Source organism: Lepus europaeus, chromosome 9 (assembly GCF_033115175.1).
Source record: "Lepus europaeus isolate LE1 chromosome 9, mLepTim1.pri, whole genome shotgun sequence".
In the NCBI taxonomy this organism is placed as follows: Eukaryota; Metazoa; Chordata; class Mammalia; order Lagomorpha; family Leporidae; genus Lepus; species Lepus europaeus.
Genome location: NC_084835.1, coordinates 74,356,466 through 74,380,841, shown reverse-complemented (window position 1 = coordinate 74,380,841; position 24,376 = coordinate 74,356,466). Strand labels below are relative to the sequence as shown.

The window sequence follows — 24,376 nt, the reverse complement described above, 5'->3', positions numbered from 1 at the left end:
TAACAGATGGTATGATATTATATATATAAAACTCTCTCTCTCTTTCTCTCTCTCTCTATATATATATACACACATATATATAAAACACTCAAATTTTTTTAGAACTACTAAATTTAGAACTAATAAAAGAATTAAGTGAAGCTTCAGGCTACAAAATCAACATGCAAAAAACAGTTGCTGGGGCTGGTTCTGTGGATTAATGGGCTAAACCTCTGCCTGCCATGTCAGCATCCCATGTGGATGCCAGTTCATGTCCTGGCTGCTCTTCTTCTGAAACAGCTCTCTGGTTATGGCTTGGGAAAGCAGTGGAAGATGGCCCAAGTGCTTGGGCCCCTGAACCTGCATGGGAGACCCGGAAGAAGCTCTTGGCCCCTGCTTTGGATCGGCCCAGTTCCAGCTGTTATGGCCATCTGGGGAGTGAACCAGCAGATGGAAAACCTTTCTGTCTCTCCCTCTCCCCGTAATTCTACATCTCAAATAAATAAAATCTTAACAAACAAAAATCAGGTACCTTTGTACAATAACTAATAATTGTGTCCAAAAATGAAACTAAGAAAAAAAAATCCCACTTATAACAGCCTCAAAAAATAAGGTACTTAGGAGTGAATTTAACCAAGGAGGTGAAAGATCTGTATACTGAAAACTGTAACAATTGATAAAAGAAATTGAAGACAGGAAAAATAAATGGAACAATATTCCCTGTTCATGGATTGGAACAATTAGTATGCTAAAAGGTCCAAACTGGGGCTGGTGCTGTGGCATAGCAGTTAAAGCTGCTGTCTGCGATGTCAGTATCCCATATAGGCACCAGTTCAAGTCTTGGATGCTCCACTTCTGGTCCAGATCCCTGCTAATGGCCTTAGGAAAGCAGTAGAAGGTAACCCAAGTGCTTGTGTTCCTGTATCAGCGTGGGAGAACCAAAAGAAGCCCCTGGCTCTGGACTGGCACAACACTGGCTGTGTGGCCTTCTGGAGAGTGAACCAGAGGGTAGAAAAATCTGTTTCTCTCTCTCTCTCTCTCTAACTCTGCCTTTCAAATAAGTAATATATATATATACGTGTGTGTGTGTATATATTTAAAAAGGCTCATACCACACAAAATAAACTATAAATCCAATGCAATCCCTATCATAATTACAATTATATTTTTCACAGAAATAGAAAAAAGAAAAACCCTAAAACTCACATGGAGTCACAAAAGACATCAAATATTTAAAGCATTTTTGAGGAAGAACAAAAAAACCGGAAGAAGCACAATACTTGATACAAAAATATTCTACAAAGCTAATGTAATCAAGACACCATAGTACTGGCCTACAAACAGATATATTGACAAATGGAACAGAATGGAATCCCAGAAATAAAAACAGATATTTAGGGTCAATTGATCTTCACCAAAGATGCCAGGAACACACAGTGGAGAAAGGAAAATCTCTTCAATAAATGGTACTGAGGAAACCAGATATCTATGTGCAGAAGAACTGGGTCCTTACCTCATATAGTGTACAAAATGCAATGCAAAATGAATGAAAAGACTTAAAAATAAAGATCTGAAATTGTAAAACTACAAGAAGAAAACATAGGAAGAACCCTTCTTGCCATTAGTTTGGACTATGCTTTTTTGGATATCACCCTAAAAGGATAGGTAACAAAAGCAAAAATGGACAATGAGATCACAACAGACTAAAAAAAATACAGCAAAGGAAATGAAAGAGAAAAGAGACAAAGTTTTGTTGGGAGAAAATATTTGCAAGCCATCTATCTAATAAGGGGTTATATCCAAAATATATAAGTAACTTCGAGGACTCAATAGGAAGAAAAGAATCCACTTCAAAAATGGGCCAAAGTCTTAAACAGACATTTCTCCAAAGAAGATTTACAAATGGCAACAGCAGGAAAATGAAAAAATACTCAACATCTCTAGTCATCATAGAAACACAAATCAAAACTACAGTGAGATATTATAACACACCTACCTGAATAGCTATTATCAAAAAGAAAAACGCATTGAGAAGGAGGTAGAGAAAAGAAAATCCTCGCATACTGTTGGTGGGAATATAAACTGGTATAGCCATTATGGAAAACAGTATTAAAGTCCTCAAACAGTTAAAAATAGGACACTAAGTGATCTAACAATCTCATTTGGGGTACATGTCCAAAGGAAATGGAATCAGGATCTTGAAGTGATATCCACACTCCCATGTCTGTTATAGGACTACAAGAATACCTTATGTTATTGTGTTTCACTTTATTGGACTTCACAGGGGTATATATGTCTGTGTGGTTTTTAGAAATAATGATTTGTGGCAACCCTATGTCAATCAAGTCTATTTGCCCCATTTTCCCAACAGCCTGTGTTCATTTCATGTCTCTGTCGCATTTCAGTAATTCTGTCAATATTTCAAATGTTTTAAATATTATTCTTTGTGTTAGGGTGTTCTGTGATCAATGATCTTTGATATTAGTATTTTGGATTTATTTGGGAACACCAAAAGCCATGCCCATTTAAGACAGAGAATGGTTAAATACTGTGTGTGTGTGTGTGTGTGGACTGCTCCATCAATCAGCTGTCCTCCATCTTTCTCGCTCCCCACAGGCTTTTCTATTCCCAAAGCACAACAATACTGAAATCAGACCAATTAGTAACCCTGCAATGGACTCTAAGTGTTCAAGTAAAATGAGGTATTACATATCTCTCACTTTAAATCAAAAGCTAGAAATGATTAAGCTTAATGAAGAAGGTACGTCAAAAGCAGCCATAGTTGAAGTGAGGTCTCTTGTGCCAAACAGTTAGCTAAACTGTGTACACAGAGAAAAAGTTCTTGAAGGAAATTAAATGTGTTAGTCCAAAGAATACACCAAAGATAAGGAAAATGAAACAATCTCACTGCTGATATGGAGAAAGATTTAGTGGCCTGGATAGAAGAACTATCTCAATTTCTCTCTCTTTAAAATAACTAAATAAAGATATCTTGAAATAAATAATAAATGAAGGTGATGTAAGACTCACATAAAAATTGAAGGAAAAGAGTAATCAAATAGCAGACAATAATACCTACAATTTATCAAGTACTTCATGTGAACCAGATTCTATGCACGATGTTTAACATATACTATTACTGCATTCAACTCTCACATCACCCTGTTAAGCAGATATTCTAATGTCTGCAACTAAAGAAACTAAAACTTAGATTAATTTACTTAATTGACATATGTAGTTTCCACATTTGTGATAATGGCAGCTAATTAACATACAAATATTTGTTGAACTATGATACAATGCAAAAAACACAGGCTTTGAAAGTAGAAAAATTTTAAGTATGAATACAGGCTCCATCATTTTCTGGCTGGGTAATAAAAAGGTGATTAAATATCATCCGTAATGTTAGATAATGTACCTAAAATGCCTGGTGTATAAAATATTACTTATATTTTGTTTCAGTGTGGAGGGAATGGAGGAAGAGAGGGAAAGAGAGAGAAAGAGATTCAGAGACAGGGAAAGAGGGAGAGGGGGAGGGGGAGGGGGAGGGGAGAGAGAGAGAGTGTGTGCTTCCATCTACTGGTTAACTCCTCAAATGTTAGTAACAGCCAGGGTTGACCCAGGCTGAAGCCAAGAGCCAGGAACTCCATCTGGGTCTCCCAAATACGTTTCAGGAGCCCAGGTACTTGAGCCAGTATCCATCTGTTGCTTTCCAGGATGCATCAGCAGGAAGCTAGACTGGAAACTGAGTAGCCAGGACTCAAACCAGGCATTCCAGTATGGTTGCAGGTGTCGCAAGCTATTGTGGTTTACCCAGCCACACCACAACGCCACCCCACAGAGTATTACTTAACTGTCAGGTCCTACCTAGCTCCTCTACCAGATCTTACTGTCCAGTTGGCGCGAGATTATTAAATAAACCTGCCACTAAAGAAAATATGAGAATAAGACCAAACAGTAAATATTGTAACATACTCTGTGCTCTGTACAGATTATAAATTCAGAAGCAAAAAAAGGTTCATGATGATTGGAGGGGACAAGAGAAAGTTTCAGGAAGGATAAAGATGCAGAGATTCTTCAAGGATATGTTAAGGTGTAGAGCAGCAGAAAAAGGTGTTTTCCCCCTCTCTGAGCTCCATGGAAGGAAGCATACAAACAAAGAAGGAGCTACCCCTGAATTCAAGAGTAAAGAGGGTGGAAAAGGATTATGGAAGACTTTGATGGCCAGACTGTGGAGCTGAGACTTGATAAAGTAGGAAATATAGAGCTAATAACATTTTGGGGTCAGAGAAAGGACAGAACAAGTAATGATAATAAATCTTTTCTTTTTCATGGGAATATTATGAAGGATTCATTTTTTCCCCTAAGAAAGGTATTATTTCTCCTAAATGTTATTTGAACATATTTTGCATTTATAGAAAAGGAACTAAAGCAAAAAGAAAACAAGCCTCTTGCCTCACTTCATGCTGTAAAATAATCATCAAGAAAGGAAATAAAGCCCAAGGCCTCTAATTGTGGCCCATATAACTTTTTATGTTATTGAATAATATTACATCTACATATTGGTCAAAACTGGTCAACTTTTGGTTATTTATAACTTATCAAGTCAACTGATATTTATAGACAGGAAATTTTGCAATCTATAATAACCAGGTGCCATTATAAACTTTACCCTATGTAAAAGGTCATAGCACCCTTAAGGAAACACAATGAACGACTTCATACAAAGATGCAAATTATAATTTCACAATCCTCAGACAAGAGTGTCTCATCCTTGCAACGTATCTTTAAAAATGCCCACTATAGGTATTTTTATATCCTTACCCTTTTACAGCTCATTACAAAGGAACTATCAATCAGTTCTATAGCATTCTTAAAACATTTTAAATGAGCCAATGTGGTTTCTTATTACACTCCAGTCTTCTCCCATTACTCCCTTTATTTTAGGCTCTAAAACTTGGGCATTATTTTCTAACCATATGCTACATGCCATGCTGGGGATTATATAACTTTTTGTTTTTATCAAAATGGTACCCTTTTGGTTTAAGCTACATCAGGCTTTTCCTAAATTTACAATTCTAAAAAAAAACCTTATAAAACAGAAGCAAAACTATTGGGCCCAATTAAATAGAGGAATACTTTTAAAAGATTTTTCTTTCTAGTGTTTTTCTAAAACCACTTTACATTTGATAGATTTATATTGAAAGTGAAAATTATTTTCTTCCATAACCAAGTTGGTTTGGAAAGTAAGAGAAATACAACTGCTAGATTTAGAAATGCTCTGTGTATTCTCATACCTACTGCCTGAAATTCCAACACACACAACAAATACTCATGAAATCTGAGACACTTAACAAAAAATTGGATCTTTTTGAATTCATAGTCTGTCTAGGACCTGGAAGTTTTAGGGGTAATAAATAGATCATTGGTCACTAGGGCACTTTTGTCCTTTTCAATTTTTATAAATCACTAAGGTTATTGAATATAGTTAAAATTTGGCAGCAGTATTACTGCTACCCTGAGTATTTAAAAGTTTCTCAGTAATGTGGATAGGTAAGTCTAAAGTAGACTATAATCTCAGGAACTTCCAGCATCATTTAAAAACAACAAGAAGGAGTAGGACCTGCAATACTGGCATCCCATATGGGTTCCAGTTCCAGACCCGGCTGTTCCACTTCTGATCCAGCTCTCTGCTTTGGCCTGGGAAAGCAATAGAAGATGGCCCATGTGCTTGGGCCTCTGGGCCTGCTGAGACCTGGAAGAAGCTCCTGGTTCAGGATAGGGCCATTTGAGGAGCGAACCAGCGGATGGAATATCTCTTTCTCTGCCTCTGCCTCTTTGTAATTCTGCCTTTCAAAATAAATAAATAAATAAATCTTTTTTTTTAGGCCGGCGCCGTGGCTCAACAGGCTAATCCTCCGCTTTGCAGCGCCGGCACACCGGGTTTTAGTCCCGGTTGGGGCGCTGGATTCTATCCCAGTTGCCCCTCTTCCAGGCCAGCTTTCTGCTATGGCCCGGGAAGGCAGTGGAGGATGTCCCAAGTGCTTGGGCCCTGCACCCGCATGGGAGACCAGGAGAAGCACCTGGCTCCTGGCTTCAGATCAGTGCGGTGCGCCGGCCGCAGCAGCCATTGGAGGGTGAACCAACGGCAAAGGAAGACCTTTCTCTCTGTCTCTCTCTCTCTCACTATCCACTCTGCCTGTCAAAAAAAAAAAATCTTTTTTTTAAAGTGGCAATTCTTGGAGTTTGGAACATCAGAAAGGTCAAATATTGTGATATCAAATATTGGGACTTAACAGGTGTGTCTGGATCAGCGTACTTAACCGTTTCGTTGCCAACGAGGATTTGATTTTGCATTGATCTGGTCCATGTTTTAGGGTCAGGCATGGACAATTTTTAGTTTGAACCATTTTTTTTTTTTGAAGATGCATTTATTTTATTTGAAAGAGTTGCACAGATAGAAAAGGAGAAGCAGAGAGAGGTCTTCTATCCATTGGTTTCCTCCCCACCCAGATGGCCGCATTGGTCACAGCTGCGCCACCAATCCAAAGCCAGGAGCCTGGAGCTTCCTCTGGGTCTCCCATGTGGGTGCAGGGGCCCAAGGACTTGGACCATCTTCTACTGCTTTCCCAGGCCATAGCAGAGAGCTGGATCAGAAGTGGAGCAGCCAGGTCTCCAAACGGTACTCATATGGGATGTCGGCACTGCAGGCGGTGGCTTTACCTGCCACAGCGCTGGCCCCGGACCATAATTATTATTATTATTTTTTTTTTTTTTTTTACAGGAAGAGTGGATAGTGAGAGAGAGACAGAGAGAAAGGTCTTCCTTTTTGCCGTTGGTTCACCCTCCAATGGCCGCACAATGGCCGCTGAGGCCGACGCATCTCGCTGATTCGAAGCCAGGAGCCAGGTGCTTCTCCTGGTCTCCCATGGGGTGCAGGGCCCAAGCACTTGGGCCATCCTCCACTGTACTCCCGGGCCACAGCAGAGAGCTGGCCTGGAAGAGGGGCAACCAGGATAGAATCCGGCGCCCCAACCAGGACTAGAACCTGGTGTGCTGGCGGCGCCGCAAGGCGGAGGATTAGCCTGTTAAGCCATGGCGCCGGCCGTGGGGCCATAATTATTCTTAAACAGCACTTTCCAACATGAAGGGGCTGGTAAGTGCTCCAGGGGTCTGTGAATTTCTAAAGGAGTGGGGCATGAGCCTGCAGGTAGGTGGTTCTGAGCGACAATTCTTTTCCTTCCTTTTTGGCAGACACAGCATTAGTACTCCTCTTTCAGAGTCAAGATAAAGTACCCTCACTCTCTCTGGTGTTGGGTTTCTAACTAGTTTTAAAACAAAGGCAGCTGACGAGTGAAAACTGACAACTCCCAACCCTTTTCCACCACTTCCGGTCCCAACCTCAGAAGTCTCCCTCCATAACAGGGAACAAACAGGGACATTTCCCCCGCCACGGGGCGGGAGCGTGGGCCGCGGCCGTGGGATAAGGAAGGCCCGACAGCGCACAGAGGGCGAAGCGCTGCCATTTGCTTGCTCACCGCTGTGGATCCTTTCTTCACCGCTTCTTGAGCATATTCCACTTGGAAAAGGTGTCCGTCCGGGGAGAAGACAGTGATTGCCCTGTCGTACCGAGACGCCATCCCACCCAGAAACACACGATACCGACGCCGATGGTGCTGAGTAGCAGCTGGCGCCCACCCGGAAGTGCTCACGCACGCGCCTCGCGTTGCCTCCCAGCAATCCTTGCGCCGACGCCTTTGGTGTCCCCGGAAGTCCTCTGTGGCTACCCAGCTGTTCCGCCTGAGGTTTCCTTGTGTAATGGCGGCGTTTTCCCGCAGTGCTTGGTACAAAGCGCAGTCTCCCACTTTTCCCCAGTGTGGCCCAGGGTGGTGTCAGGTCTCTTGGCTTGTAATATGACATTTAGGCTTACAGAGGAGTTCTTCAGGGATGGGTGTTTAGCCACGGTTTGGGACGCCCTCACCCATATTGGAGTGCCTGGAGTCCCGGCTCCACTCCCCATTCCAGCATCCTGCTAATGTGCACCCCGGGAGGCAGCAGGTGATGACTTCAGTACTTGGATCGCTGCCACCATCCTCAGAGACACTTCAGAGACGGGGGTGCAGAGATAGGTGTTCCAGTCTTAGACCTGGCTCAATCCTGACTTGTGTTTGGAGAGTGAACCTGCAGAAGGAACATCTCTGTGTGTGTCTGAGCCTTTCAAAACAGAAAAAGAAACGGGTTTCAAAGTGGTAATGCCTCTTTCATTCTTTTGCCTTGTTAACAAAATATAGTCTGAGCAAAGGGTCCTTTATGTAGAGCGAATAGTTAATGAAACTAAATCTAATTATGAGAATTAAGATAATACTTAAAAAAAAAGATTTACTTATTTACTTTGAAAGAGTTACAGGAATAGAGGGAGAGACAGAGATCTTCTATCCACTGGTTCACTCCCCCACGTGATCACAGTGGCCATACTGGGCCAAGCAGAAGCTGGATGTCTAGAGCTTCATCCAGGTCTCGCATATGGGTGGCAGGGGCTCAAGCACTTGAACCATCTTCTGCTAGTTTTCCCAGGCCATTAGCAGGGAGCTGGATGCCGATGTTGCAGGTGCTGGTTTTACTTGCTACTCTACCATGCTTCCTGCGATAATGCTGTTTTAATTGAAGAAATGTAGAAACCCAAAGACATATTTTAAGAATGTTATCTGGGGCCAACGCTGTGGTGCAGCAGGTTAACGCCCTGGCCTGAAGCGCCGGCATCCCATATGGGCACGGGTTCTAGTCCTGGCTGCTCCTCTTCCAATCCAGCTCTCTGCTATGGTCTGGGAAAGCAGTAGACGATGGCCCACGTCCTTGAGCTTATGTACCTGCATTGGAGACCTGGAAGAAGCTCCTGGCTTCAGATCAGCACAACTCCAGCCGTTGCAGCCATCTGGGGAGTGAACCAGCGGGTGGAAGACCTCTCTCTCTCTCTCTCTCTCTACCTCTCTCTGTAACTCCTTCAAATAAATAAATCTTTTGGCCCGTGCCGCAATTAATAGGCTAATCCTCCGCCTGTGGCGCCGGCACACCGGGTTCTAGTCCCGGTCGAGGCACCAGATTCTGTCCTGATTGCCCCTCTTCCAGGCCAGCTCTCTGCTGTGGCCCGGGAAGGCAGTGGAGGATGGCCCAAGTGCTTGGGCCCTGCACCCGCATGGGAGACCAGGAGAAGCATTTGGCTCCTGGCTTCCGATCACCGTGGTGCGCCGGCCACAGCGCACCGGCCGCAGCGACCATTAGAGGGTGAACCAACGGTAAAGGAAGACCTTTCTCTCTCTGTCTCTCTCTCTCACTGTCCACTCTGCCTGTCAAAAAATAAATAAATAAAAAATAATAAATAAATAAATCTTTTTTAAAAAAAGAATGTTATCTATAGCAAAATGTTTGTCTATTGTGGTAGAGCATCACTCCCTGTGAAAAACTCTGTCTCTGTTCTCATCAATAAGATGGGAATATTAACAATCTGCAGCAAAGTGTTCAGAAGTTAAAATGTGTTTATAGGCATAATAACTGAAAATGGGACCTGGTGGGTTGTAATAGCTAGGGAAGTTTGGCTCTTATTACTTTCCACGTATCGTTTAATACTCAAAAATGCTGTTTTCCACTGGGGAGGATCTTCAAGGTGGTGAACTCAACCTTAACTAAAAACCGAAAACCAAAAAATAAAAATAAAAAAATAATTATCCACAAAAGAGGAAGAAGAAAAGTCATCTCCCTCGATTCCAAATACTTAATTGAGAATTTTATTTGACTCCTGAAAGCAATTTGTATGTATTCCTCCTCATCTGTTTTCTTCAGTATTTGAAACTCTTGAAAAGTTTGGTTCTACAGAGAAAAACAATAATTCTGAATCAAAACAATTCACCATAAGTGGTTACTTAACAATATTAGTAAACCAACATTTTCCAGAAGCTCTTTTTTTTTTTAAGATTTTATTTATGTATTTGAGAGGTAGAGTTACAGACAGTGAGAAGCAGAGACAGAGAGAAAGGTCTTCCCTCCACTGGTTCACACACCACATGGCCACAATAGTTGGAGCTGCGTGGATCTGAAACCAGGAGCCAGGTGCTTCTTCCTGGTCTCCCACACATTTGCAAGGGCCCAAGCACTTGGGCCATCCTCCACTGCCCTCCCAGGCCGTAACAGAGAGCTGGATTGGAAGTAGAGCAGCCAGGACTAGAATTGGCACCCATATGGAATGCCAGCACTGCAGGCAGAGGATTAACCTACTGAGCCACAGTGCTGGTCCCCAGAAGCTGTTTTTTGAGAAGTGTTTTAGTGTTCAAGTAATAATTTTTTTTACCTTCAAATAATTAGAGATTTACATGAAGTCTCAAAATAGGACACTAAGAAATCTGCTGTATCCCTCACCTAGTTTCATCCAATAATAGTATCTTACATTCTGTCTCAGGAAACTGCTATTTGTACAATCCACTAAGTTATTTTCAGTTTTAGAAAAGCAATTTTTCATAACCATGTATTATTTAAAAATTTTTTTAGATTTATTTATTTATTTGAAATTCAGAGTTACACAGAGAGAGGAGAGGCAGGGGGGTGGGGGTTCCATCTGCTGGTTCACTCCCCAATTGGCTACAAGGCTGGAGCTGAACCGCTGGATCAGAAGTGGAGCAGTTGGGTCTCAAACCAGCACCACTATGGGATGCCGGCTCTTCAGGCCAGGGCATTAACCCACTGCACCACAGTGCCGGCCCCCTTAAATATTTTTAAAAATTTATTTATTTGACAGGTAGAGTTACAGACAGTGAGAGGGAGAGATGGGGAGAAAGGTCTTTCATCTGCTGGTTCACTCTCCAAATGGCCACAATGGCTGAAGCTGGGCCAATCCAAAGCCAGAAGCCAGGAGATTCTTCCAGGTCTCCCATATGGACGCAGGAGCTCAAGAACTTGGGCCTTCGTCTACTACTTTCCTGAGACATAGCAGAGAACTTGATTCGAAGAGAAGCAACCGGGATTTAAAATGGTACCCGAATGGGATGCTGACGCTGCAGGCGGAGGATTAACCTACTGTGCCACAGTGCTGGCCCCCATAACTATATTTATGTTAATGCCTGCTATCTTTTTCATTTGAAATAAATTTAAATGTAAATAGTATAAATATACAGTTTAAAATGGAAACATCTCTCTCCTTATTGTTTATTCCTATTCTCTTTCCATCTCTGGCCTCCTGTAAAGAAAACCACTTACATTAACTTGGTGTATGTGCTTTTACTCTTTCTACATTTGGAAACATGTATCTATACAAACAGACATTTTAAAAAAAGTATAAATGGGGGAAAGTGTTTGGTCAAATGCTTAAGTTACCAGTTTAGGTACCTGTGTCCAACACTGAAGGACCTGTATTTGATCCCCAGCATCCGCTCCTGTTTCCAGTTTCCATCCGTGCAGATCTTGGGAAGCAACACATGATGACTCAAGTAATTAGGTGTGCATATTTGCAACTTTTTTTAATGTCTGGTTTAACAGAAGATAACTAGATTCAGTGATGTGTTTCTGGATTTAATCTGTTGCGATATATTATTTTCGTTAAGGTTTAGGAAGAAAATTCAGCCTCATAAAAACAGGATACTTTCTATACATATGACTGGGTTTTCTGGGAAGTTGATTTGACTTCTTCCTTTCCAATCTGAATACATTTACATGTTCTTTATTTATATTTTTTATTACCATGTGTATAGCTTCCTGCAGAGTTGAACAGAAATGACAAGAGTAGAAATTCTTGTTTCATTCTGATCTAAAGAAAAAAACAGTCATCATTAAGGAGGTAGATTGTCCATAGATACTTTTTATTAGGTTGAGGAAGTTCCTTTGTATTCCTAGTTTGTTGAATATTTTTGTCATGGAAAACTGTTGAATTTTTTTCAAAGGCTTTTCTTCCTATGTCAAATGAGATGATCATGTGGCTTTTTCCCCCCTGAACTCTTTTTATCTAACTTATACAAACTTATACAAATTTAATGCATTTCATAAATACAACATCCCACTGTACCTACCCTCCCAGCCAGACTCCCACCCTTCTTTCTCCTTTCTCTCCTATTCCTATTCTTATTTTTTTTTTTAAGATTTATTTTATTTATTTGAAAGAGTCAGAAAGAGGTAGAGACAGAGAGGTCTTCCATCTGCTGGTTCATTCCCAATGGCTGCAATGGCTGCGCCGATCCAAAGCCAGGAGCCAGGAGCTTCTTCCAGGTCTCCCACGTGGGTGCAGGGGCCCAAGGACTTGGGCCATCTTTCACTGCTTTCCCAGGCCATAGCAGAAAGCTGGATAGGAAGAGAAGCAGCTGGGACTAGAACCGGCACCCATATGGGATGCCGGCACTTCAGGCCAGGGCTTTAATCCTCTGTGCCACAGCGCTGGCCCACCTATTCTTATTTTTTACTAAGATCTATTTTCAATTAACTTTGTACATAGAAGATTATAGTAAGTAAAGAGTTCAAGAAATAGTATAAAAAAAACTGTGCCTCAATAATCAAGACAAGGGCTATTCAAAGTCATTGCATCTCAAAGTGTCGATTTCACTTCTATAGATTACCTTTTAGGTGCTCTATTGGCTACCACAGATCGGGGGGAATATATGGTATTTGTCCTTTTGGGGCTGGCTTATTTCACTAAGTATCATGTTTTCCAGTTTCATCCATTTTGTTGCAAATGACAAAATTTCATTTTTTTTTTTACTGCTGCGTAATATTCCATGATGTACTTATCCCATAATTTCTTTATCCAGTCTTCAGGTGATGGACATTTGGGTTGACTCTGTATCTTAGCTATCGTGAATTGAGCTACAATAAACATGGGAGTACAGATAATTTTTTCATATGCTGATTTCATTTTCCTTGGGTAAATTCCTAGGAGTGGGATAGCTGAGTCATATGGTAGGTCTATATTCAGATTTTTGAGGTATCTCCATACTATCTTCCACAGTGACTTTACCAGTTTACATTCCCACCAATGGTGGATTAGGGTACCCTTTTCCCCACATCCTTGGCAGAATTTGTTTGTTGATTTCTGTATGAAAGCCATTCTAACTGGGGTGACATGAAACCTCACTGTGGTTTTGATTTGGATTTCCCTGTTGGCTAGTGATCCTGAGCATTTTTTCATGTGTCTGCTGCCATTTGGATTTCTTCTTTGGAAAAATGCCTTTGTTTTTGTTGTATAAGATTGCTTTAGCTATATGGGTCGCCTGTGTTTCCATATGAATTTCAAAATCGTTTTTTCTAGATATGAAAGAATATCCTTGGTATTTTGATTGGTATTGCATTGAATCTCTAAATTGCTTTGGAAGAATGGACATTTTGATGATATTGATCCTTCCAATCCTTGAACATGGAAGCTTTTTCCATTTTTTTGGAAAAAATGTTTTATAATTCTCATTGTAGAGATCTTTGACATCTTAGTTAAATTTATTCCAAGGTATTTGATTTTTTTTTTTTTTTTGGTATGTATTGTGATTGGGATTGATCTTAGAAGTTCTTTCTCAGCTGTGGCATTTTCTGTGTACACAAAGGCTGTTGGTTGTGTTGAGGAATGTTCTTCTATACCCAATTTGCTTAGAGTTTTTATCTCTAAGAGTGTTGTATTTTTTCAAATGCTTCCTCTGCATCTATTGAGATAATCATATGATTTTTGTTCTGCATTTTGTTAATGTGATGTATCACATTGATTGATTTGCAAATGTTGAACCATCCCTGCATGCCAGGGATAAATCCCACTTAGTCTGGGTGAATTATCTTTCTGATATGTTGTTGGATTTGATTGGCTAGAATTTTGCTGAAGATTTTTGTATCTGTTCATCAGGGAAATTGGTCTGTAATTCTCTTTCTCTGTTGCATCTTTTTCAGGTTTAGGAATTAAAGTGATGCTGGCTTCGTAGAAAGAATTTGGGAGGATTCCCTCTCTTTAAATTGTTTTGAGTAACATGAGAAGAATTGAAGTTAGTTCTTTAAATGTCTGGTAGAATTCAGGAATGAAGCCATCTGGTCCTGGACTTTTGTTTGTTAGGAGTGTCTTTATCACTGATTCAATTTCTATCTTGGTTATGGGTCTCTTTAGGTTTTCTATGAGCAGTCAGCCCCTCTTAGTTTTCCCAATCAAAATCAGGTGTTTCCTCTCAGCTGGTTACTGGCTGTGTTGATAGAAGCTGGCACAGCTGTTAGGTATGTCCATAATGGTACCTGCCACCTCTCAGCTAGTTACAGGATGCTGGTGCCAGGTCGTCAGCGAGAGAGAAATGTGCACCCATTTTTTTCTCTCTAGGTTGGCAGGTACATTGTCCCCCACAAGACTCCAAGCCAGAGTCACATCAGGCTCTTCCTGAAGCTTTATTGCCAGTGGCTTGGGCTGCTGCAGTCTGGTCTCACCTCACTCTGCAAAGCTGGTGCTGGGGCTCTCAGCCTCCGCTGCTTTCCCAGGTGGATTGGAAGTGGAGCAGCTGGGACTCCAACCGGTGTCCATATGCCAGCACCACAGGTGGTGGCATTAACCACTTTAGCAGAGTGCCAGCCCTGCTTTTTTTTTTTTTTTATCTATTTATTTGAAAGGCAGAGTGTCAGAGAGAAAGGGAGAGACAAAAGAGATCTTCCATCCATTGGTTCTCTCTCCAAATGGCCACAACAGTCAGGCTGGACCAGGCCAAAGCCAGGAACTAGAGATTCCATCCCAGTATGGTATTTGGGTGACAGGTGGTCTAGTACTTCTAGTACTTCCACTGCCTTCTTCTTCTTCTTCTTCTTCTTTTTTTTTTTTTTAGAAATACTTGCTTTTAATTAAGCACAAGAATAGAAACTCTATCATCTTCCAGCCTAAATTTAGCAAAGTAGTTTTTCCCTATTCGAGATAAATTCCAGTTATTTAAAAAAGCCTGTTGTATGAAAATGTTAAGCATAAAAATAGAAATCTGAGATTTTATTCAAAATGTGTATAACCCTCCTTGCCCAAATTTAACAGAGTTGTTTCTTGTTCTATAAACTACCACCAATAATACCAGTAAGGAGAATAAAGGGTACTTAAAACTAGTAAAACAGCATCTCTCAAATGCTCTTTGGGCTTCGGTACCCCTAAAAACAACTTCTTGTGAAATAAAAAAATTAATTTATATTCTCTAGAGGAAGGCTTGAGCTTTTATTCAGTTTTTCTCACTGCTGTCTTTTAGGTGAATTTACTTGTGTTCCTGCTCTCACTTTATGGGTTGACAAAATGTGTGGATAATTAAGGTGTCATAACTTCTATCTGGGGATATGTGGGTGAGCAAGGAGTTGGGGTGCATTTTATCATTTGGAGAAGAGGGTCTTAGCTAATTTCCTCCTTGACGTTCCGTGCATGGGGTGGAGGGAGATACTGAAAAACTGTACTTGTCTAAATCACATATGGCAGCTTAGAACAGCCCATCATTTCCTGATCTTCCCTAAGCATTCTGTTGAAGCAACTGGGAGGAATTTATTTAAGAGTGATGCTGCCTTCGGTTTGTGGAAATACTAGCCCTGGATGTGAGGATGACGTTATCCTTGCTGATATTATCATTGTGTAAAATATGAGGTACTTCAAAAGGTTAGCTTATTTTGTTGGAAAAAAATTTCAAGATATGCATATGAGGGGGTGTATGATGAAAATACTATCCATGAATTTAAATTTTTTTGAACCAGAATAAACTTACTTTTTAATTCTCTTACTCACAACCTTTTTGTTTTTGAAATACCTTAATACTCTAAATGGACTTCATATTGAGGCAAGCACACTCTAGACCTTACATTAAGGTCAATATAGTTCAAGAAAGAGATGGAACAGATGTTTAGCCCAGCGGTTGACATCCATGTTCTGTATCAGACTGCCTGGGTTTGATTCCCAGATCTAGCTCCTGTTTGCAGCTTCTTGCCAGTGCAGACCCTGGGAGGCAAAAGTAATGACTCAAGTAATTAAGTTCCTTCTACCTTTGTGGGAGACATGAATTGCCTTTCCAGCTCTTGGTTCCAACTCCAGCCATTGTGGGCATTTGGGAAGTATACTTGAGGATAGGAGCACTGTCTTTCTGTCCCTCAGAAAAAAAGAAAAGAAAAGAAAAGAAATTTAGCGGCTGGCGCCATGGCTCATTTGGTTCATCCTCCGCCTGCGGTGCCGGCATCCCATACGGGCACCAGGTTCTAGTCCCGGTTGCTACTCTTCCAGTCCAGCTCTCTGCTGTGGCCCAGGAGGGCAGTGGAGGATGGCCCAAGTGCTTGGGCCCTGCACCTGCATGGGAGACCAGGAGAAAGCACCTGGCTCCTGGCTTCGGATCAGCACAGCGCCGGCCGTAGTGGCCATTTGGGGGGTGAACCAACAGAAGGAAGACCTTTCTCTCTGTCTCTCTCACTGTCTGTAACTCTACCTGTCAAATTAAAAAAAAATTTAAACAAAATATATGTATGTGATTTCCTGTACTGCTAGCTCAAAAAAAAAAAAAAAAAAAGAAAAAGAAAAAAAAAAGAGAAAGGTCCTATTCTCCTTTGGGTAGGATATTGCTTTCATACTTTCTTCTAATTATTATTATTTTTTAATTTGAAAGGCAGACAGCCAGACATCTTCCATCTGCTGGTTCACTCCCCAAATATCCACAATATCCAGGGCTGGGTTGGGCCAAAGCCAGGAGCTGGGAACTCAATTTGGGCTCCCATATAGGTGGCAGAGATCCAAGTACTTGAGCCATCACTGTTGCCTCCCAAGGCACACCTTAGCAGAATTCTAAAATCTGGATTTCCTCAAGAACAGTTTCTATTGATATTTTTTCCTGCCCTGCGTATTGACCACATTTTTCTGTTTCTTTATATGTCACATAATTTTTGTTGAGGAGTTTACATTTTAAGTGTTATAGTAATTATGGAAGTCAGAAACTTCTGTTCCAAAGTTTATTGTTGTGGCCGGCGCCGTGGCTTAACAGGCTAATCCTCTGCCTTGCGGTGCCGGCACACTGGGTTCTAGTATCGGTTGGGGCGCCGGATTCTATCCCGGTTGCCCCTCTTCCAGGCCAGCTCTCTGCTGTGGCCCGGGAAGGCAGTGGAGGATGGCCCAAGTCCTTGGGTCCTGCACCCACATGGGAGACAGGAGAAGCACCTGGCTCTTGGCTTCGGATCAGCGAGAAGCGCCGGCTGCAGCGGCCATTGGAGGGTGAACCAACGGCAAAAAGGAAGACCTTTCTCTCTGTCTCTCTCACTATCCACTCTGCCTGTCAAAAAAATAATAATAATAAAAATAAAAAGACAATAAGTCACTCATGTACATCTTACTCCTTTAGTTTTTAAGTTTCTGGAGCAACCTCTAGTTTATCCCAAATGGTATACCTGTCTCAAGTAGCTGGAATGTTAAATAACTCCTACTGCCTCATAGGCCAAATAAGTATATGCCTTGTGATTCTAGTTTTTGGAGAAAACTGCCTGACAAGTCAAATAGTTATAAATCAGGAAAGGTGTTTGGCATAGTGGTTAAGATGCTGCTTGGGTTGCCCCTATCCCATAAAAGAGTACCTGGGTTCAAGTCTTGGCTCTGCTTCCAGTTCCAGCTTCCTGCTAATGTGCACCCTAATAGACAGCAGGAGATGGCTCAAGTAGTTGGGTTGGTGCTATCCATGTGAGTGACCTGGATTAAGTCCTTGGATTGGCTTTGTCTTGGCTTGGCTGTTGCAGGCCTATGAGGAGTGAACCAGTGGATGGGAAACCTCTGTCTCTCTTTCTCTGTTGGTCTGTCTGCCTTTCAAAGTAAATAAATAAATAAATGAATAAACATTTAAATAAATGTTACAAATCTCTGAGAATGCAGTATTTTTTGTTTGCTTTTTTAAAAATTTCATATTTGTTCTGTCCTGCCAGTGACTGGTATACTGCCTTTTTTTTTTTTTTTTAGATTTATTTATTTGAAATTTGGAGTTATATATAAAGAAGAAGAGACAGAAAGAGAGCGATCTTCCATCTGCTGATTCACTCCCTAAGTGACCACAATAGCTAGGAGCATCATCTGGGTCTCCCATGTGGGTGGCAAGGGCTCAAGCACCTTAGCCATCTTCTGCTGCTTTTCTCAGGCACAATAGCAGGGAACTAGATCGGAAGTGTAGCAGCTAGAACATGAACCAGTGCCCATAAGGGATGCTGGCATTGGAGGCAGTGGCTTTACCCACTGTGCTACAATGCAACCCCAGTATACTGCTTATTTTTATATTGACCATGATTTTGAGTCTGCCAGTTTTTAAACATACCATGGATCCTGAGAGAGGTAGGTGTATATAGGCCAACTTAGGGCACAAAGCTTGCCATTCTTACTGATATCCAACAATTTTGTTAAATAAACACTAGCCTTGGCAAGCTTTGGTTAATTTTGAATGTCTGCAAAAGTTGGTTAAATTTTTGTTGTTGTTGTTGTTGTTGCTTTTATGGAGGGTTGGGATTTCTGAGGTAAAATTCTGAGTAAAGTGCTTCTGTGAATCTGCCATTTAACTGGAGTGTTTAAACCACTTATATTTAATGCAATTATCAGTATCCATAGTTGAAATCTTTCATCTTACTGTTTTGTATTTATCTCACTTATTCCTTATATTTTTCCTCTACTTTTCTGCCTTCTCTTCAATTTCTTGAATATTTTTAGTACAGTTGTTCCTTAGTATTTGGGGGATCGTTTGCATGAACCCCTGAGAATATAAAAATCCATGAATCCTGGCCGGCGCTGCGGCTCACTAGGCTAATCCTCCGCCTTGCGGCGCCGGCACACCGGGTTCTAGTCCCAGTCGGGGCGTCGGATTCTATCCCGGTTGCCCCTCTTCCAGGCCAGCTCTCTGCTATGGCCCGGGAGTGCAGTGGAGGATGGCCCAAGTGCTTGGGCCCTGCACCCCATGGGAGACCAGGAGAAGCACCTGGCTCCTGCTTTCGGATCAGCGCGGTGCGCTGGCCGCAGCACACCGGCCACGGCGGCCATTGGAGGGTGAACCAACGGCAAAAAGGAAGACCTTTCTCTCTGTCTGTCTCTCTCACTGTCCACTCTGCCTGTCAAAAAAAAAAAAAAAATCCATGAATCCTCAAGTCCCTTATATAAAATGGTATAGTACTTGCATCTAACCTGTGCACATTCTTCTATATACTTTACATCATGTCTAGATTACCTACACTCCCTAATACAATGTAAATGCTGTATAAGGAGTTGTTACACTACATTTAGGAAATAATGGCATGGAAAAAAAGCTGTTTGTGTTTGGTACACATATACTTTTTGTTGAATATTTGATCCCAACATAGTTGAATTTGCTTTTGTAGAAATTTTGGCTATATGGCCGGCGCCACGGCTCAATAGGCTAATCCTCCACCTGTGGCGTCGGCACCCTGGGTTCTAGTCCCATTTGGGGTGCCGGTTCTGTCCCGGTTGCTCCTCTTCCAGTCCAGCTCTCTGCTATGGCCCGGGAGTGCAGTGGAGGATGGCCCAAGTCCTTGGGCCCTGTACCTGCATGGGAGACCAGGAGGAAGCACCTGGCAGCGTGCCAGCCACAGTGGCCATTGTGGGGGGTGAACCAACGGAAAAAGGAAGACCTTTCTCTCTGTCTCTCTCTCTCACTGTCCACTCTGCCTGTCAGAAAAAAAAAAAAAAAGAAGAAGAAAAAGAAAACAAAAAGAAATTGTGGCTATGGAGGGCTAACTGTATTCTGTTTTGTTTTCTCTATTGACTTAATAGGTATATCAATTTTTAAAAGATAATGTTTCTTTATTTTATTTTATAATCTTGTTGGTCTTAAGGAGTATTATCTTGGGGTCTCTGGTGGTTTTCTGGTATCTTCTGGAAGCTTTAGATATTAAAAATTTTTTGCAATGAATGAGTTGTTTTTTCCAACTTAAATTCATTTTTCTCTAGTGAGTAAACAATGGTGTTTTCCAGAGGCTACATGATGTGTGAAGATATCATTGCTTTGACAGCTAATGGAGTGCCTGCTTATATTTAAAAGTTTCCAGGTTTTCATTTTTAATTAGGTAAAAATTGAGAGCTGTAACCTAGTTAAACCAAGGGTCTTTGAGGCACACAATTTTGCAGAATGCAAAGGGTTTCTGAAACCCAAGAGTTTGAGAACCACTACTCGTGGTGTTGAAATATGCGAACGTGGGGTAGCGGGTTAAGCCACCCCCTGAGATAATGGCATTTCATAGGGGTGTCAGTTTGTGTCCTGGCTGTTCCACTTCCCATCCAGCTCCTTGCTAATGGCCTGGGCAAAGCAGCAGGAGATGGCCCAAGTGTTTGGACCCCTGCTTTCCAAGTGAGAGACCCAGAAGATGCTCTTGGCTCCTGGCTTTGTTCTGTCTATCATAGCTAGTTGGGGAGTGAACCAGCGGATGGAACATATCTCTGTCTTTACCTCTCTCCCTGCACTGTGTAACTCTTTCAAATAAATAAATAAGCAAACAAAAAGCAAATCTTTAAAAAATAGAAATCTGCATATGCAATTTCCTATAGTATATTTTATTTACAAATAGCATTCTACCATTTCATGTAAAGTATAAGAAGTTAACACAGTTTTAATTTCATCTACTCTTTGTGCTGTGTTTCTCATGGATTTTTTCTTTTTTAAATCATGGATTTTTATATCTTTATGTTATCATCCCAATAATATTATACTATTATTTTTCTCATAAATTATATGATTAGTTTAGCTTAATATAGAAGGACAATAATTTTTTAAAGAGTTATTTATTGATTTATTGGAAAGGCAGAGTTACAGAGAGTCAGAGGCAAAAAGAGAAAGAGAGAGAGAGAGACAGGGAGAGAGAGAGAGAGAGAGATCTTCCATCCACTGGTTCATTCTCCAGATGGCCACAATGGCTGGAACTGCACCGATCCAAAGCCAGGAGCTTGGAGTTTCCTCCAGGTCTCCCATGAGGGTGCAGGGGCCCAAGGACTTGGGCCATCTTCCATTGCTTTCCCAGGCCATAGCAGAGATCTCGATCAGAAGCGGAGCAGCTGGAACTCGAACCGGCACCCATATAGGATGCCGGCACTGCAGGCAACAGCTTTACCCACTATGCCACAGCGCTGGCCCGATAATATGTTATGTACTAAATAATATCAGTATTTTACTGCATATTATCAAATTGTCACATAAATGCTATACAGGTTGAATACCCTTTATTCAAATTTTTTGGGACCATAAAAGTTTTGGATTTGGATTTAGGGGCTGGCACTGTATTGAGTCCCAGCTGCTCCACTTCTGATCCAGCGCCCTGCTAATGGCCCAGGAAAGCAGTGCAGGATGGCACCTGCACCCACGTGGAAGATGCAGAAGAGGCTCCTGGCGCCTGGCTTCAGATCACCCAGCTCTGACTGTTGCAGTGATCTGGGGAGTGAACCAGTGGATGGAAGACCTTTCTCTCTTTCTCTCCCTCTCTCTGTCTGTAACTCTGGCTCTCAAATAAATAAATCTTTAAATTTTTTTTTTTTTTGGATTTTGGAGTATTTGTATATACCTAATGAGATATCGTGGGGGTGGTTCCCAAGTCTAAACTTAGAATCCATTTATGTCTCTATATTTCCTAAATGTATAGTCTGAATAAAAATTTTTAAAGATTTATTTATTTATTTGAAAGGCGGAGTTACAGAGTCAGAGAGAGAGGCAGTGGGGAGGGAATATCTTCCATCTACTGGTTCTCTCTTCCAATGGCTGCAACGGGTGGGGCCAGGAACTTCTTCTGGGTCTCCCATGTGGGTACAGGGGCCTATGCACTTGGACCATTTTCTACTGCTTTCCCAGGCCATAGCAGAGAGCTGGATCAAAAGTAGAATATCCAGGTCTTGAATTGGTGCCCATATGGGATGCTGGCACTGCAGGCGGTGGCTTTAACCGCTACGCCACAGTGCCGGCCCCTCAGAACATAATTTTTTTTTAAAGATTTATTTATTTATTTGAAAGAGTTGCAGAGAGAGAGAGAGAGATGTATTCCATCTGCTGGTTCACTCCCCAATTGGCTGCAACAGCCGGAACTGTGCTGATCCGAAGCTAGGAGCCAAGAGCTTCTTCCGGGTCTCCTGTGCAGGTGCAGGGCCCCAAGGACTTGGGCCATCTTCTACTGCTTTCTTAGGCCATAGCAGAGAGCTGGATCAGAAGTGGAGCAGCCAGGTCTTGATCTGTCACCCATATGGGATGCCGGAGCTTCAGGCCAAGGCGTTAACCCGCTTTGTCACAACACCGGCCCCAAGGAATATAATTTTATATACTGTTTTTAGTACACCTGCATTTTGATTGCAATATATCACGTAAGGCCATGTGCATAATTTTCCACTTGTGACATCATGTCTTTGTTCAAAAAATTTGGGGCTTTAAAGCATTTTTGATTTTGGGTTAGGGATCCTCAATTTGTATTAGAAAACAAGTATATTAGTTTCCTGTTGCTTTTCCAACAAATTAACTAGTTTAAAGCAACATATTTATGTCAGTCCACTCTTACCCACTAGGGATATATTCCAACAGCTCCAATGAATGCCTGAAAGCTCAGATAATTTTGAACCCTTTTCATACTGTTTTCTTCTATTCATATGAGAACAGCTGGGACTTGAACTGGAGCTCTAATGTGGGATATGTAACCCACTGCACCACAACACTGGCCCCTGATTCTAACTCTTAAGCCTCACTGTTCTCATTTAAGAGTTGTCATTGGGCCCACCTGGATAATTCAGCTTAATCTCCATATCATAGTTTAGAACCTTAATCCCACTTTGCCATGTAATCTAATGTTATCACAAATTCCAGGATTAGAACCTGGTCATCTTCTACTTACCACACTCATTCACAGGGAAATTAGTTAACATATATTATAGTTCTGTCCATTATTTGTGAAGTATTTTACGAATAGTTATATTCTACTGAGGGCATGGAGACAGTATATCATGCACAAGGGCACAGGACAGGCTAAATGGGAAGAAAGAACATTTTGTCTCTAAATTATGGCCAGGAAATTTCTCATGGGTGGACTGCACTATCAAGTACTTTAGATGATTTCTAGTTTTAAAATGTACATTTTCCTCATTACATTATTATGTATAGAACTTTAACTTGTAACTTACAATATCCTATGTGTTTTTACACATTTTGCCTGCTAAAAATTGAGACAATCCTAAATAATCTAATGTGAGGTAATAACTAGTACAGCGGCTAGTGTATAATAAATGCTAAATAAACTTTATTGTTTTCAGTGGCTTTTTATTAAGGAACCTGTTTTTCAGGAGGGCAAGTGAGGTATGAAAATGACCTGTACAGTGTTTCACCCTAAGTAGAAGTAGAAATTCCAAATATATATATATATATGCACTGTTCATGATGAGTTAAATTTGGATAGAACTTTATTTAGAAACTATTTCTATTACAAAAGTAATACTTGAGGCTGGCATTGTGGTGTAGCAGCCAAAGCTACCACTTATGATGCCAGCATGCCATATGGGTGATGGTTTGAGTCCTGGCTGCTTCACTTCTCATCCAGCTCCCTGCTAATATGACTAGGAAAGTAGCAGAAGAAGAGGGCCCAAGTGCTTGGGCCCCTGCCACATATATGGGAGACCTGGATGAAGCTCCTGGTTCCTTGCTTCTACTTGGCCCAGCCCTAGCCGTTGCAGCCATTTGGGGAGTGAGCCGATGAATGGAAGATCTCTTTCACTCCCTCTCTTTCTGTAACTTTTTCAAATAAATAATCTTTTAAAGACATAAAAAGCAATACTTTTATGTATCACCCTCCAAAATACAACTGTTTCAATTCAGCCTTAATTCATCCATTGTTGGATACTGTAAGGAGAGATGACAGTGCTGCAGATAGGTTTTTTTTTATTTTTAAAAAAAGATATTTTGTTGTTGATTTGAAAGGCAGAGTTACAGAAAGAGAGGTGGGAGGAGGGGAGAGAGAGATCAATCTTTCTGCTAGTTCATTCCTTAGATGGCTGTAACAGCAGGGGCTGGACCGGGCCAAAGCCAGGATCCAGGAGCTTCATGTGGGTCTCTCAAATGGGTGGCAGGATCCAAGTACATAGGCCATTTTCTGCTGCTTTTCCCAAGCCATTAGCAGAGCTGGATTAGAAGCAGAGTAGCCGAGACAGGGACCTGTGCCCTTATGAGATGCTGGCATTGCAAGTAGCAGCTTTTACGTTCTGTGCCACAAGGCCAGCCCCCGCCTCCTCCCCACGTAGGTTTTCTTATAGACTATTTTGAATGAAATCTTTTGGAATTTCAAAAATAAAAGTCATTTATGGAAAATTGAGAAAGGTGATTTGTTCTTTTCTGAAATAATAATTATATAAATATATAGATGTGTGTGGTTCTCCTTATAGTCTTGAAATCTGTGGAAGCCACAACTCAAATTGACTCAT

General features: G+C 41.4%; 1 protein-coding gene across 3 annotated transcripts in view; it reads right to left on the bottom strand.

Moving 5' to 3' along the window:
* The window catches only part of PSMA8 (proteasome 20S subunit alpha 8), a 71,930-nt gene extending 64,311 nt beyond the window's left edge, over positions 1-7,619 (bottom strand). For all 3 annotated transcript variants that reach the window (XM_062200241.1, XM_062200242.1, XM_062200243.1), the window contains exon 1: positions 7,518-7,619. In XM_062200241.1, coding sequence (XP_062056225.1) covers positions 7,518-7,619 — 102 coding nt within the window. The remainder of the gene's footprint in view (positions 1-7,517) is intronic.
* Positions 7,620-24,376: the final 16,757 nt, after the last annotated feature.